The 17,157-nt window shown below is 42.1% G+C and overlaps 1 protein-coding gene across 1 annotated transcript; it reads right to left on the bottom strand.

Moving 5' to 3' along the window:
- Positions 1-778: 778 nt before the first annotated feature.
- LOC115406111 (gastrula zinc finger protein XlCGF17.1-like) lies at positions 779-16,953 on the bottom strand. Its single transcript, XM_030116016.1, has 3 exons — positions 16,767-16,953; positions 9,058-9,813; positions 779-885 (listed from the first exon to the last, which is right to left on the bottom strand). Exons 1-3 carry the CDS (start codon positions 16,951-16,953, stop codon positions 779-781), a joined length of 1,050 nt encoding a protein of 349 aa, XP_029971876.1.
- Positions 16,954-17,157: the final 204 nt, after the last annotated feature.

Here is a 17,157-nt window from a genome sequence, read left to right as displayed (position 1 = left end):
ACCAGAACCGTGTGCAAAATATGCCGCTACAGTTCGCCGTATACTGCAGAGAGTACAACTACCATGATGTACCAATTACAATGCTACCACAAAAGCCTCGTTTCCACTGCGCAGCTGGTGTCGGTACAGGTCGGGTTGGTAAAAGCGTACCAGGCACAAATCAGTGTTGCACTTCCATGTTGCGGAGTTACGGTTTTAATGTAGGTGGGGTGATGAACGGTCACGTTACGACGCAGAATGTGATGTCATTACGTGCCGGCAAATGCGCCAGAATTCGCAAAACATGGAGGTTGTTGTAGGACTCGTATTCTTTCTTTTTGTTTCTTTGCAAAGAAGAGATGGGCTGTGTTTTTAAAAAGGCTCCAGGCAGCAGAAGAGCAGCTGTAAGGAAAGAACGAGAGTTGTGGATATGGAGATGATCAGGCGGAGACATCAGAGCAGCTCTGAGGAGCTCTGTTCAGCATCCCTGACAATAACGGATGTGCCCATAAACAAAACGGAAACATCCATGCTATGGTGGTCCTCATTGCAAAGCGTGAGACTTATCTAAATTTTTTTCAATATATGAGCACTCGTCGTCCCAACGCTGCAGTGATTGTAGGCTGAGAGTTCCTCACTCCTCGCAGCACGGCTGAATGTGACGTATTGAGGTGACAATTTAGCGAAGTTGTGGAGGAGTTGTACTTTAAAATACTTCCAGTATAGATTGTGCATTTGGCGTCTTTGTCGTCATTACCCAACTTAAAGTGGTTCCATACCGAACTCCGTCTTGTCGCCTTCATCTGCCAGCTTCGTCTGTCTTGTTGTTGTCGTCAGACGCTAGCTTCTTCTGTGTTACCGCATGTGTGTCAAAGACGTTTGGCGTCAAGCGCGCCCTCATGTGGGCTTGAAGGGAATTACAGGTTCAAAACGCAATTAATTGCAAGTATCCTACATCCTGTATCCTGCCTTCCTGAGTCCTGTGTTCCGGTATCCCTGCATTCCCGTTCCTGTCACCCACAATAAAAGACTGTTTGAACTCCGCCTGGCTGCCAGCGTGTGGGTCCTTCCTCCTCGCACCGTGACATAAACCAACTCATACAATCTAGAACAAATAAAATGAAAAAAGTTGAAAACAAGAAAAGAACACACACACAAAGTTTACTTTGAGGATCACTGAGCACTTTTAGTTGAACATGATGCTTTTAGTGTCACTGCTGCTCCTCCATACATTCACTGGTAAGTCTACAATTCTTCTCTTCCTCTTCTATTCACTGACAGCTGGATTCACAGCTCATCGTTTATTCCCTGATGCTTCAATCTTAAATATCCAGAAAGCCAACACAATTTGTCTTTGTTTCTCTGCAGACATCATCTGTGAAGATCTCAAACCAATCAAGAATGAAGAGCTCAGTTTGTCAGGCAGCAATGTTTCTCTGTTCTATGAGTACCAAAAGCTTTCACCTTCGGATTACTTCTTCTGGTATCAACAATATCCAGGAAAACCTCCACAGTGTCTCATCTCTCACTCAGCATCAGGATCAGTGATAAATAATCCAGTTCCAGGACTGAAGTTCAACGTAACAGAAAAACAAATCCATCTGATCATCTCCTCTGCTGCAGTGTCTGACTCTGCTGTGTACTACTGTGCTGTGAGGCCCACAGTGACAGGAAACACACAATCTGTGGACTCAAACCTTTGGAGCAAAGACAACACAATCCTCCATTAGAGGGAGCCCCACTCCATCACACTGCTGTGGTTTGTCTCCTGACACACACTGTGGCAACACAGGAATCATGTGAATGAATTCATTTGGTTCTAAAATGTGATCTGAAGTGAACCTGTGTCATAAGACAAGAGTGCTGATAACTGCACGGCCATGAAAGTGCCATTAATTAATTTGAAACATGGGAGTCGATGGAAAAAATCTTCAAATGACATTTTAACTCCTTCAACTTTGAACCATTATAACTTTGTCATACTTTCACAGTCATTAAACTTTTGAAACGTTACCATTTTTGACCTCTTTTCTGTCCACAGGATAACAATCAGTCTGCACTCCACAAATCAGACCATTGTGGAAGAGATTCATGAAGAAAGTCATTGAAAGTCAAAGCAGAAGAAGTCCTGCTTGCAGTTTGTCATCAGTCATGTTGGAGACACAGCAAACGTGGAGAAAGGGGTTCTAGTCCGAGGAGAAAAAAACACAACTTTCTGGACTAATTGCAAAATGCTGTGAGTGGTGGAAAACTATCACTGTACATCAGCTGAACACACCATCCCCACTGTGAAGCACGGTGGAGGCAGCATCATGCTGTGGGAATGCTGCTGCTGCTGCAGCAGAAAGAAACATTCACCTCCACTCTGATAAATGGCTGTATTTCCTATGGATGCATTTTACTTGATGCACCTGAAACCTAAAACAGAGTGAAGTCATCTGACAGCGAGTCTATTTTCTCCACATTCTGCAGCAAACACAAATGATTGGACAAAAGATGACAGATACAAAGTACCATGGACGACCGGATGCCATAAAAAAACTTTAAGGGCTTTAAAAACCATCATGGACTCCACTAACACCAGACTGGAGGGGCTCACAAAGGACGTACAGGAACTGAAAACAAGCCTGGAATTTACCCTGAAAGAGGAGGATGAGCTTCAATCAGAACATTCCAAACATTCTGAACACAGCAAATCAATACAATACAATCAGATGTTTTCAAAGTGTGTGACAGTCTGACGGCTGTAACAGACCAAGTGGACTATCTGGAGGGCCAGTCCAGGAGAAACAACCTGGTCTTTGATGGAATAGTGGAGTCGGCAAGTCAGACCTGGGCAGAGTCCAGCTGAAAACCTTCAGTTACAACAGGACACTGAAATGGAAAGAGGCCACCGCACAGGGAAGCCTGGAGGCCACAGACCCAGACCCATGGTAGCAAAGTTTTTTTTTTTTTTAATAGGTACCAGGACAAAATGCCAGGAGAATAAAAGGCTCTATAATGTTCATAAATGAGGATTTCATAGATGCGCTGAGGAGGAGGAGGAAAGAAATGATGCCTGAACTCAGAGCGACTAGAGCAAAGGGAGCCATGGCAAACCTCAGACATGACAAGCTCATTATCCATCCCCGCAGCAGCACGACAAAATAATGTTTACTGATCTATTAGGTATGAAAACACTCTCCACTTCTCAGGGCATCTCGCACACCAGAACCTGAACACACCTGAACACAATAAGTTTGTAAGACAGAATGATCTACAGCTTCAAACATTTCAATTCACTGAACACCATCCACACACCAGAGGAAATGATTTTGACCCAGATAATAACTTTTTTTCTCATATAAAAGAAAATTGTAAATATGAAACTCTGGATCAGTTCAATAACACCATCAATACAGTGAACAATTTATCTACAATTCACCTCAACAGCAGAAGCCTTAACGCCAACTTTGAAAACAAAACTCTTTTAGGCCAGTTAAAATGTCATTTTAACATTATTGCAATCTCAGAAACATGATTAAATAATGAACAGGGCAGTGATTTTGTGATTGAAGGTATGAAATGGTTCACAGAAACAGAACAAGAGTGGAGGTGGTGTGGCTTTGTTCATTGACCGGAATCTGGAATTTAAGGAGGTGGAAAACATGTCAGCAGTCCTGGACAATATATTAGAGTGAATCACTGTTGAAATATCTCTGGAAAAGAGTAAACATGTCATGGTTATGGAGGTAAAGTTGTTTCTTTATTTTTCAATCGAAAAAAGTTGCTCCAATCGCAAAACATGTTTTCAATCAGAAAAAACTTCACTTCAATCAATCAAAAAATAAAAAAAAAAGTTTTCAATCAAAGAAAAACTTTTTCAAACGAAAAAAAAATTTAAAATTTGAGACCCCAAAAAATTGCATATAAACACGGTTTTTCTTTGATAGAATTTTTTAGTTGTTGTTGTTGAAAATATTTTTTTTTTTGATTGAAGTCATATTTTTGGATTTGAGCCATATGAGTAGGACATTTGTTTCCTTATTCTTCAATGAAAACAAAAGCAGCCCCAACCTCAAAAAATGTTTTCAATTAAAAAAAAAGGTCGCTTCAATAATAATAATAATAAAATTCAAAGAAAAAACGTTTTCCCAACATAAAAAATATTTGAGACTAAAAAAAAAGCATTCAAACACGTTTTTTTCTTTGATTAACATTTTTTCATGATTGAATTCAGTTTTTATTTGATTGAAAATATATTTCCTGATTGAAGTCATATTTTTGGATTTGAGCCATAAAATGAGTAGGACGTTTCTTTATTACTCAATCAAATATATAACTTCAATCAAAAAAACATATTTTCAATCAAAACAAAACAAAAAAATTTCGTAGTGTTTCGACTTTGTTTTGACATTCAAGCACCTTTTTTTTCAGATCGAAGTGAAAAAACTTTTGAAGCCTGTTTTTTGATTGAATCATTTTGACACACGTCCCGCAGTGGGCGGATGCTTCCCCATTGGTCGGTCATGTTTGAGTGACAGGTGGCCACACCAATGACGAATCTCCCCAGAAGAAGCTGGAAGCTGGAAGCTAGCTACTTGTGTGTGCGGGGAAGTCAGTTTCTATTTCGGTCCTTTGCAGCTGACATCACACTGTTGCATTGAGGGACTGAACCGCCATTTCCGTGCCAGGTCTCGCTTGCGAGCTTCTTTCTGTGATTCACGATTCTGAGCGCGGCATTATTTCTTCAAAACGGGAAGATCCTGTTGCGTGAAAGGCGACCACAACCAGTCACGCCGATGGAATGGGAGCAGGACAGACGACAATCTACGTTTTTTTCCAGTTTCCCAAGTGGAAAAGAAATTACGGAGAGCAGACTGAGGAAGAGGCGTCGGATGGAGTGGGTCACAGCAGTGACATGAAAGAGCATCACTTTTGACTCCATATCTGACAACATGCTTGTTTGCTCTCACCATTTTCATATTATTGAAGTTACCCTTTTTTTTATTGAAAATATTTTTTGAGGATGGGGCTGCTTCTGTTTTCATTGAGGAATAAAGAAACAAATGTCCTACCTATAATTAGGCTCAAATCCAAAAATATGACTTCAATCAAAAAATGTATTTTCAACCAAAAAATAATAATTCTATCAAAGAAAAAAACGTGTTTTTATGCAATTTTAGGGGGTCTCAAATATTTTTTTTCTTTGATTGAAAATGGGGTTTTCTTTGATTGAAAACATGTTTTGCAATTGGAGCAACTTTTTTTCGATTGAAAAATAAAGAAACAAATTTACCTCCATACATGGAGAGCTGCATTTATAGAGCACCAAGCTCAACCGACTTTTCAATGAATGGCTTGAGGACTACTTCTCAAAAGCAAATCAGAAGGTTATTTATGTTCATCAGTGGATATTTTAATTTTGATCTTCTCAAATCTGAACCTGTCCAACCAAACAATACAGCAGAAAAAGAAGGCATGACAGTCAGTGGATCACAAAAGGATTGATAAATGCACGTAAAAAGAACAATACATGATATAGAGAATTTATAAAATGTAGAACCATTGAGGAAGAAAAAAAATCCAAGAAATACAAACTAAACTAAAACATTGAGAACATGCAAGAAAGACTATTTTAGTAAAATACTAGAAAGTCAAGTCAAAGTCTCCCTATGCATGAGTGCGTTAGGCGGTGCCTATCTCCATTCCGTAACCCCAGGCCACACAGCTACTACAACGAATAGTGAAAGCTGCAGTGGGGGGGTTAGACCTCTGGTAGCTCTGTGTGTTTGACCCTCTACCCCGTTCTATATATGCCGAGCACCTGGCTAGAAGTGCTGTTTTTAAGGTCTTTGGTATGACCCGGTCAGGATGCGAACCCACGACCTCTCGTTTGTGAGACGGATGCTCTACCACTAGGTCATCACTCCGGTAAAGACTAGAAAATAATAAAAATAATATAAAAGGCATATGGACTGTATCAATACTATTAGAAATGCTCCCAGTCAGGAAAATTTTCCAAATTGAGATCAATGATAACTAAGTTCACGCAGAATTAAACCTAGCAGAAAAAAAAAAAAAAAACCTTTTCAAACAGATGGTAATGGCATATTAATGGATTAGAACCCAAACTACTGTATGTTTCTCTAGAACTTACCGGTCAATTTCAATGGCTCTAAATGAACTTATCAAGGAAATCACAAATTTTTTAGACAACAAAAAAACTCACAGCTTAAGTTTTAATAAAAAAAAAAAAAACGCAACAAAAAAAAACATTTGATACAATAAATCATGAAATATTCATCAATATACTGGAGAAGTATGGAGTCAGACGAGTTGTATTGAACTGGGTAATAAGCTGTTTTGGAGGACAGGAAACCGTTTGTGAAGATGGGAGACTGTTACCCTAAGCATTTGTATATTGTGTGTATGGAGTCCCTCTGGGCTCAGTGTTGGGACCCAAACTGTCTATCCAATGACATCTGTAAAGTTCTTGATATTTTCAGATTTACATTATTTGCAGATGACTCTAGTGTTTTAGGGCCTGGTGAGGATGACTTGCGCACAATGCTGAATGTGTGAACATACAAATTCACCCTTCTCAAAATCAAAAGTTTCAAAATATATGGATGTTGTCGAGCTTAAAATTATACAAATCTTCTACAAAACAAATAACTTACTGCCTTATAACATTCTGAAAATCTTTTGCAGCAGAAATTAAGGATATGATCTCAGAGGAGAGTTTCAATTTAACATTCATAAAGTCCGTACATCTCTAAAACGTTTCTGTTGCAATTTGTGGTGTAAAACTGTGGAATAAATTACGTCCATCCATCTTCCACCGCTTATCCGGGGCCGAGTCGCAGGGGTAGCAGTCTAAACAGAGATGCCCAGATTTCCCTGTCCCCAGACACTTCCTCCAGCTTCCAGGAGGATCTCAAGGCATTCCCAGGCCACCGTGAAACGATATTCTCTCCAGCGTGTCCTGGGTCTTCCCCGGGGTCTCCTCCCGGTGGGACATGCCCAGAACACCTCCCCAAGGAGGCATCCAGGGGGCATCCTAAGGAGGAGGCCCGAGTCACCTCAGCTGGCTCCCCTCAATGTGGAGGAGCAGCGGCTCTACTCCGAGCTCCTCCCTGGTGACTGAGCTCCTCACCCTATCTCTAAGGGAGCGCCCAGCCACCCTATGGAGGAAGCTCATTTCAGCCACTTGTATCCGGGATCTTGTCCTTTCGGTCATGACCCAAAGCTCATGACCATAGGAGAGGGTGGGTAGCTTGACCGGTAAATCAAGAACGTTGCCTTTTGGCTCAGCTCCCTCTTCACCACAATGGACAGATACAACAACCGCATCACTACAGACACTGCACCGATCCGCCTGTCAATCTCACGCTCCATCTGTCCCCCACTCGTGAACAAGACCCCGAGATACTTAAACTCCTCCACCTGGGCTGGGGTCTCTCCACTGACCTGGAGAGGGCAGACCACCTTCTTCCGGTTGAGTACCATGGCCTTGGATTTGGAGGTGCTGATCCTCATCCCTGTAGCTTCACACTCAGCTGCAAACCACCCCAGTCCATGCTGTAAGTCCTGGTTAGATGAAGCCAATAGGACAACATCATCTGCAAAAAGCAAAGATGAAATCCTGTGGTCCCCGAACTGGACCCCCTTCGGCCCCTGGCTGCACCGAGAAATTCTGTCCATAAAGATTATGAACAGAACTGGTGACAAAGGGCAGTCCTGCCAGAGTCCAACAAGCACTGGGAACAGGTCCGACTTACTGCCAGCAATGCAGACCAGACTCCTACTCCGGCCATATATAGACTGGACGGCCCTTAACAAGGGGCCCCGGACTCCGTATTCCCAAAGCAGCCTCCACAAGGCAGCACAAGGGACATGATTGAACGCCTTCTCCAAGTCCACAAAACAGATACGAACTGGTCGGGCAAACTCCCACGAACCCTCGAGCACCCTATGGAGTGCACAGGGCTGGTCCAGTGTTCCGCAACCACAACGAAAACCGCATTGTTCCTCCTGAATCCGAGGTTCGACTACCGGTCGAATCCTCCTCTCCAGTACCCTGGAATAGACTTTCCCCGGGAGGCTAAGGAGTGTGACAACCCCCAATTGTTGAAGCACATCCTCCGGTCCCCCTTTTCAAACAGGGGGACCACCAGCCCAGTCTGCCAATCCAGAGGCACCGTCCCTGGCCGCCACGCGATGTTGCAGAGACGCGTCAACCAAGACAGTCCCTGCACATCCAGAGACTTGTGTGGAGATCAAAAGATTATCAAATGTATGCCAATTCAACAAAAGACATGAAGCGTTGATTCTGGCAAGGTTCACAATCGAGACAACATCAGGATTGTTTGTCATGGTGTTGTTTAAGTGATGGGTGTGTTCTAACGGTTGACACCACAATTAATGGATTGATAGAATGATAAAGATAATAAAAATTTAGTTTTTTGTACAAGAAGATAAGCGATAATGTGAAGGGGGAGGATTACATAAGTTTTCTTCTTCCTACTCCATTTCAGTCATGCGAAATTCCCATATGGCGATGACTCGGTCATATTAATTGACATTATTGACATCATTGGATGTTCGTTTTCTATTTTTGCTTGTATACTTATTTTTGTTTTGTTTTTTCTTTTACATGTGTGAACTAAAGCTTTCAAATCAAATCAAACTGGAGGATACCTTGTGATTTTGGGCTAAATCTGAACTTCCTGAAAGAAACCTTCTACAGAGTCTTTAATGACTTGATTACTTTGTGAGATTTCATGTGGTTTCACAATGAACTACGATTAGTAAATGTTTTCCCACGTTTCACAAAAGCTTCTCACCTGTGTGACTTCATGTGGAGCACCAAAGCACTACATCGAAAGAAACTTTTCCCACATGTTTCACAAGAATATGGCTTCTCACCTGTGTGAGTTCTCATGTGGGCCAATTTATGATGATGACGACTGAAACACTTTCCACATGTTTCACAAGAATATGGCTTCTCGTGTGTGTGAGTTCTCATGTGGGCCAACTTATTGCTCGGATAACAGAAACATTTCCCACATGTTTCACAAGAATATGGCTTCTCACCTGTGTGAGTTCTCATGTGAACCAACTTATTGCTTTGATGACTGAAACATTTCCCACATGTTTCACAAGAATACGGCTTCTCACGTGTATGAGTTCTCATGTGGACTAACAAAAGACTCCGACAACCGAAACTTTTTGAACATGATTCACAAGAATACGGCTTCTCCTCTGTGTGAGTTGTCATGTGGACCAACAAGTCATTCCGACGAAGGAAACATTTTTCACATATTTCACAGCAATATGCCTTCACACCTGTGTGAATTTTAACGTGGTTCACCAAACTACTAAGTACACTGAAACATTTTCCACATGTTTCACAAGAATATGGCTTCTCACCTGTGTGAGTTCTCATGTGTATTCGTAAACCAGACTGGTTACTGAAAGTTTTTCCACATGTTTCACAACAATACGGCTTCTCACCTGTATGAGTTCTCATGTGTATTCGTAAACCAGACCGGTCACTGAAGGTTTTTGCACATGTTTCACAACAAAACGGCTTCTCGCCTGTGTGAGTCTTACTGTGGCGATTCAAATCACGTTGTCTGTAAAAACTTTTCCCACAAGTTCCACAACTATACAGCTTCTCCCCAGTGTGAATTTTCATATGGGACACCAAATTACCCTGTGCACTGAAACATTTTCCACATGTTTCACAAGAATACGGCTTCTCACCTGTGTGAATTCTCATGTGGCGCAACAAGTTACTCTTTCTACTGAAATTTTTGTGACAGCTTTCACAACAATACGGCTTCTCACCTGTGTGAGTTTTCACGTGGACCAACAAATCATTCTTTCGGTTGTAACTTTCACCACAGATTTTACAAACTTCCTTTTTATCAGTAACAGCTTCTAAGTTCTGACGTTTTTTAGGGACAGTTTCACCAGATGTTTCCTCGCAAAGAAGCTTTTCACATTCAGCCGGCTTCTCTAGCAGAAGAAAGTTTTCCACACGCTCACTATGAAATATGCCGATTTGTTTTACCTTTGTATTTATCTTTGATTCTATGTTATTATGTTTCTTCACATCATAGACTTCAGAGTCATGAAAGAGGAACTGATTAGTGTCCGGTGCTTCTTCTGGTTCACTCAGGTAACTTTGCTCCTCAATACTTTCAAACTTCAGTGGAAGCTGCTCTGCCTCCTGGCTGATACCCAGTTCATCAGTCTGTGGAGGTTCTGGTTCTTCTGGTTCCTCTTTGATCTGTGGAGGTTCTGGTTCTTCTGGTTCCTCTTTGATCTGTGGAGGTTCCGATTCCTCTTTGATCTGTGGAGGTTCTGGTTCTTCTGGTTCCTCTTTGATCTGAAGAGGTGCTGGTTCATCTGGTTTCTCTTTGATCCATTCAGTTTCTGGTTCTTCCTGCTCTAGACAGTCGTTTGTTTCCTGTTTAATGAGCTGCTCCTCTCTACATTCATGGTGCTCTGGGAGCTCTGGAGGGACAAAAAAAGGTCAGAAATGACTTCTACGGTTTCAGCTTAAAAAAAAAAAGTGCGAGAAGTGAAATTCATTAAAATTTCTAAAACACAATTGCTTTATGTGCACCTTTAGCTACTTAACAAAAGGTGGATTAAGGATTACTTTTTGTTGAAATGTTCATGGATGTCAGATTGGGGTCGATTTGGCCAAATCGACCTGATCACCTTGTGATGTTTTGAGGGTTGCAAAGGAGTATGCCAAGTATTGCATTCACACATTTTCTCAATTGGTTTGACTAATTTCTACAAACAGAAACTACATTCTCAAAACAACAAGGACAAACCTCCAAACCACTTGTCACGGCTTCCCCTTACCAAGCCTTATAGCCACTGAGAATGTGAGATCGGGTCCTGGTTTCGTATATTTGAGACGCTCAAAAGGTTGCACATACGCTCTGATCCAAAGTTACTTTTTGATGCATTTATTGCAGGGCAAAAAGACACAGCTATCAGAGCGCAGCAGTAGGATCACAGTGACATGAAAACCAGATAACGGAACTGTAAAATTGGATATGGAAGAATGACATGCGGTCAACAACAAAAAAAAATACGGCTACGCCCGAACCTGACTCTCCATCTGCGCCATAGGTGAGCGCACACCTTTACACACAGCCATTCTCACATGCACACGCCCACTCTAAGTGCAACCCCGCCTCTGCAACACACACACACACACACACACACACACACACACACACACACACACACACACACACACACTTAAACAGTGCACCTACACCCCAATTCTGTCTCCTACACACCAGCCCCTAATTATTAGGTTCCACACAATAATTCACATTTCAAAATACATAATAGGAGACAAAAAAATAGTCATAACATCTTCAAATCTTAAAGGAATACTCCAACGATTTTGGGCCCACGCCCTTTCCCTCTTTCCCTATCATTGACAAAGTGAGACAAGCTCAAAAATAGAGGTGGGAAGACCACCTGACTTTCACGCAATGCATGATGGACGGGGCAGGCCGGGAAATGTAAACAATGAAATGGAACGCTATCACCTGGGAGCTGACTATGACGTAATTACAGCATACTACTAAATTCAGCGATTTAAAAAAAAAAAAAAAAAAAACAGAAGGACGTCTGGATGCTAGAAAAAAATATCTACAAAGCGAGACAGAGCACTGCAAGACCCTACAGAGAAACACTGGTAGAAAAAGGCGAAGAAAGGGAATGAGAAAAAGTACAAAGCTGAATGGAGTGGAGCCGCACTCCGACTGGACAAAAGACATCAGCGTTCTGCCGAACTTTCAACACACACATCTAAACTCTTAATCTGAGTGACTCCTTTGACAAGATTGTAGATCAACTGTTTATTTTTCCTTTGAATGCTCTCTGCGCTGCAAAAGGATCGCTATTATATTTATTCAAGGTATCTCAAGCCTGAGATTTGATCAATATATGTTGTCCCTGATAAATAAATAAATAAATAAATAAATCGTCACGGAAGAAAGTTCCTTCTAACACACCAAGAGCTTCTCCACTTATATCTTTTCAGATGGTCAGTCTGTAATGACTCGCCTGTCTTTTCCAAAGTGAATCACGGCGGATAAACACCTAACAGCAGGGCTGATTAACAAACAGACCAGAAACATAAAAGTGAGTCCAAACACGATATTTATTTTAAAAAGAAACCCCCCCAACAGAAAACCCCCCCAACAGAAAACCAGCCACTCGTCACTGCAGCGCTCCTCCTAATAACTTTAACAGAAAATGCCGCTTGTGTATAAACGTGCATAAATGTAAACATGCTGCATCGTTCTGCACTGTGAAAACTGTGTGAAAATATATGTTACATATTATGTATATTTTATTTCATACACTTTTTTCTTTGCTTTTTGATCACTTGCCTCTGAAAACATATTTTGGTCACTTGTATTTAAAAAAGAAGAATCAATTAAAAGCCCCCCCCCCCCAAAAAAAAAAATTTAAAAAAAATAAAAAATAACGCAGAAAAACGCGGAAAGTCATGAATTAACCTCAAATGCTCCTCAATGTCCACTCAATGTCCAAAGTTTCGCCCCCACAGTCTGAGGCGCACGTCCCTGCAAGACTGAATGGGCCAGCGGCAGATCATTTCTCACAGCCTGTCAACATCCACAGTCCTCTGGTCCTCTGGTCAATGCTGCGTCTCCTGTCCAGCCCAGCAGCTCCGTGGAAAATTAATCCAGCGATTCCAAAAAATGCAGCAGAGTTATAATCCCTCAGGCTCAGATCCCACCGGCAAACACTCCACGGCTGTTAGCTGATAGTAACATGCAAACAGCCCAGGCGCCGGCCTGCCCTTCCCGTGACTCTTTGCGGCAGTGACGTCATACTTCCCAGCTCTATAACTTTTTTGTGTCTCTGCATCCAGTGGCTGGCTCCCAGCTGTTAGCATTAGGGACGCACATTTAAAAATTTTTTTTTATGACCGATAACCGACGCCCTTTAACCGGTTAATAACCGGTTAATAACCACCCGTCCATGCTTCACATGTCCGCGTGGGTGTGCGTTGCACATTGGTCCGCGTGACGTAAAAATCGTCATGAATTCCTGTCCGCTAGGGTCCGCGTGGACCGATCCGCGGACGTCCACATAGCAGCCAGAATTTGTGACTGCGTTGCGTGCAGGTCGCGCCGGTATACGCATGCGCCAGAGCGCCACAGCAAACAAAACATGACGGTAAAAGTGAGGGTAGACGGAGCTACAGCCTGATGGCTCCACACAGAGACACCGAGAGAGAGTACAACTCTTGAACAGAGAGACCAGACTGTCTGGAGGGAGGAGAAGGTCTGCCGACAGAAGCGTAAGTATCTAATCGCTCCGGCGCCACCCCCGCACTTCAGAAACAGAAAAAAAAGGCTAAATAAACTTTTATATTAAATGATAACGTGCTGACAATGTATGTGTTTAATGTGCTTAATCTCTAAATAATCTGTAATAAAGGACCAGATAAACAGTCTGTAGTGCCGAAGCTGAGCCCAGAATGAGCCCAAAACTACCCGCGGCGTGTCTGGAGATAAAAAATAATAATAGTAAATTTAACACGGTTTTGTGCCACATGCACAAATGCGCACAAAGATACACACCCTCCCCTACTGTACAACATGAAGACAACGGGAATTAATCAGTGACTTAAGGTGTCATTTGCAGCGCCGTCATTGACATCTGTAATATAAATGCCAGCGTGCACGAAGACGCACAACTCTGTGGAGAGCTCCGCTCCAGCTGGAGCTTAAAAAGACAAAACAGAAAAAAAACCCCGATAGTATTAATCGGTCAAACTTCCTGTTTTCAGTTAACGGTTAAACGGTTAAGCATGTGCATCCATATTGAAGACAAACAGCCACTACACCGACTTCAGAGGAGCACAGCCAGGAGGGGGAAGAGCACAGCCAGTGGGGGTGAGGATCAAGGCCAAGAGAGGGAAGATGGGGACAGTGAGCAGTCGAGAAGTTAGCTGTGAAAATCCAGCTTTACTTATAGCACTGTAGGCTACATGTAATTACCTCCACGAAGGAGGTTATGTAATCACGTCGCTTGGTTGGTTTGCTTGTTGGTTGGTTGGTTGGTCTGTTAGCAACATTACAGAAAAAGTTATGGACGGATTGCAATAGGGCTGCACGATTAACCGACACCTCATCGAAATTGAAGCTTTAACTACTGTGGTAACCCAAGCACACAGGGCTGAGGTTTTTAGAGCCATTTGAGTGACAGACCCACCCGCCAATCAAAACGTTCGACTCTCGCGTTCCGGCCCACCGGCCAATCAGAAATGACAATAGAAAGCAAGTATGTATGCACTGCACCGCTGCAGCTAACTAGCGTCAGGTTGCTAACAACAAACTTTGCACGTGTAATTTGCGGTGTCGTGAGGAGCAAAAAGTTTTCAGTGTGACTCGTTCTCGGTGTGAAAATGGCTGAGATGGCAACAGAAGAGGGAGCGGAGCAGCTGGTCTCAAAAAAGAACTGTAGTTCAGTTGTTTGGACTGACTTTGGGTTTGAAAAAAACGGCGTGGAGCAAAAGCACGTCACCGTGCAGCAGCCAGATCCAGAGGAAACATCTCATTTATACCAACATCACTACACAATTAACAGAAACGTTGACGAATCGTAGGTTGTTCTCTCTCTCACCCGATCACCCGACAGCGCTCCAGCCTTCATCCAGCGCATGTCGATGCGCTCATCTTTCTCCATGAAAATATGAAGCTGCAGCCCAAGAATTTGAGGGAAGATGACCCAGAGTAGGATTACTAAACTGAGTGTGATTTAAGAATATAACAACAATAAGTAGTATTTTTTTTTTTTTTTTACCCCTTATCTTAAGATTGCCTCGTAAACCAGCCCCGCCCACTCCTCATCCGCCTTTGGATTTTGGAGTTGAGCTCAGTCTGGGTAGGAGCCCATAGGAGGGGATTTCAGTCGGTCGTGAACGGCCCAGTCAATCAGCGTTGCCGCTTTTTGTTTTCAAATTTTTTGGGCGAATTCCGGTGGCTAAACAGGAAGTGACGCTACCGCTGCGCGTAGCGGAGATTACGGACTTTAACCATCGTCTGAAAGCTGCAATAAGTAAAGTTATAGCCCAAATACCAAGTATTACAACAATCAAGCAAGAGCAAGAGTCTGCGCTGGGTGAGTTTCTCACAGGAAAAGACGTTTTCGCGTGTCTTTGCATGTAGGGAAGCTAGAGCTAATGTGCTAATGCTAACCCTTAGAGAAGCGAACACATGTTGATGACGTATTTGTTTTGAAGCGCTGATTGGCTGAAGTGTGCTGTCAGTCAAAGGAGTAACCGACGCCCCCTGCAAGAAGTTTCTATGGACTCCTATCCAGGCTAAGCCCAAATCCAAATCCAATGTGGATGAGGAGGAGTGGGCAGGTCTGGTTCACAAGGCTAATCTTTCGAGGCTGGCGAGTTTTTTTTTTTTTTTTTTGCTAGTTGAAGTTGGTTTCTGAGTGGTGCCTATTTTCGGTTCTGGCTTTTAATTTCCATTTATTTCACGTTGAAAACTGTCACTAAAGGAATAGACGTGTTCAAAAAACCCAGATTCAGAACCAAAATCAAAGAAAGAAACATTGTGGTAAAAGGAGTGAACTTATGGAATGCTCTGAAACAGGAAATCAGAGTGTAAAACAATTATGACATTTAAGAAACATATAAAAAATTCCACACTAGAAAAATATGTAAATGAAAACTAAGTTGTTGCGGGTGAAAACATTTTTTTTTTTATTTAATGAATATGACTTTTTGAGTATTGTTAAATTGTATTTATTCAAATACTGTATGTAAAGGGGCAGATATAATAAGATTGTTCTTCTTTCTGCTCCTTTTCTTTCGTTTGTTTGGTGTCTCGATTGATGACATTGATGTATTTTCATCTTTTTTGTTTGTCTTTGTGTTGTTTTAAACGAAAGAAACAAATAAACTAAACTAAACTAAACTAAATAATGTTCTGTGAACCATGCAAAGCAAGACCAATTACAATTTGGACAGCATTGGATTTTCATTATGTTTTATTTATTTAATGAAAACAATGCACTTTTTTTTCCCAAACGTGATGCAGACACGCACGGTGGCGTCTCGGCTGCCGCTGCCTGAAGCTTTGTCAAGTTGGTTTACAATACGTGTAATATCATGTGTCAACTTGAGCAAGACCATGTAAAAGTAACAAGAATTATTTTTTACCATAATTTTAGCGATTTTCTGCATTTGAAAGTATAAAATGTGAAAATCGTAAATCGAATCGCAATCGCATGATTGGTCATAAAAGTCACAATTAGGTTTTCTTGTCAAAATCGTGCAGTCCCAGAGTGCAATGAAACTTTGTGGAAAGGTGGGTCTTGGGCTAACTTAGAAACCATTAAATTTTGGTGATGATCCAGATCACTGTATGGATCCAGGAATTCTTTCAAGGATTCTTTATCATTGAGAGATTGGGGAGTCGTTGACATAATTGGGCACGCTGCACGCCGCAGCGCTTCGCTCCCATCACACCCCCAATCACAATGCTGCTTTATTATATATGGTGTTCTTATTGTTGTTGGTGACTGATTTGACCTGTGGCGGAGGTCTGCGGTCTTTGAGTGCCAAATTCTAGTCTACTTATTTCTTCGGTGCAAAAAAGGAGATGTTATGTTTACTTCAGTGTAATGCTGCTGAGGGGGTGCTGTGTGGTTGAACTGCAGTTGAGAGTGGAGAAGAAGAGTGGACTGGATTCATTCACATGTTTCCATACCTGTTCTGTGTCTGCGCTGACCATCAATCTCCATCTCGTGCTGGACCACAGTTTCTTCAAACACGCTGAATATTTCCACAGCAGCAGCAGTTCGTCTCTGGCTGCTGAAGTCTCTCAAACAGTGGTGGGAATTGTCACTTTCACCATCAGGAACAGTCACCTCAACAAACTCTTCCTCCTCTTTCATGTGTGGAGCTTCATGTTCCTCCTGCTCCATACTGCAGCTTGTCTTCTGCTGACCAATGTGTTGCTGTGGATTCTCTGGAGGGAAACAAGACCAAAGTCACTGATGTGATGGAAGGGAAGATTTTACACTGATGGAAGGATGAGACAGGACAGACTACATTTAAAATACAAACATTTACAAACAAAAACTCGGCTCATTTCAAGA

The sequence above is a fragment of the Salarias fasciatus genome, chromosome 18 (assembly GCF_902148845.1).
Source record: "Salarias fasciatus chromosome 18, fSalaFa1.1, whole genome shotgun sequence".
Taxonomy (NCBI): Eukaryota; Metazoa; Chordata; class Actinopteri; order Blenniiformes; family Blenniidae; genus Salarias; species Salarias fasciatus.
The sequence above is the reverse complement of the archived record's forward strand: the minus strand, read 5'-3'. Positions and strand labels throughout refer to the sequence as shown.

Bases quoted from the DNA above. Each gene is read 5' to 3' on its own strand.
- LOC115406111 (XM_030116016.1), bottom strand. From the start codon at position 16,953: ATGAAAGAGGAGGAAGAGTTTGTTGAGGTGACTGTTCCTGATGGTGAA. The intron at 9,814-16,766 runs GTATGGAAACAT...AAACTCACACAG, and splicing joins TCAGCGCAGACACAGAACAG to GTGAGAAGCCGTATTGTTGT. The intron at 886-9,057 runs GTGAGAAGCCAT...ATTCCCTTCAAG, and splicing joins TCACATGAGAACTCACACAG to CCCACATGAGGGCGCGCTTG.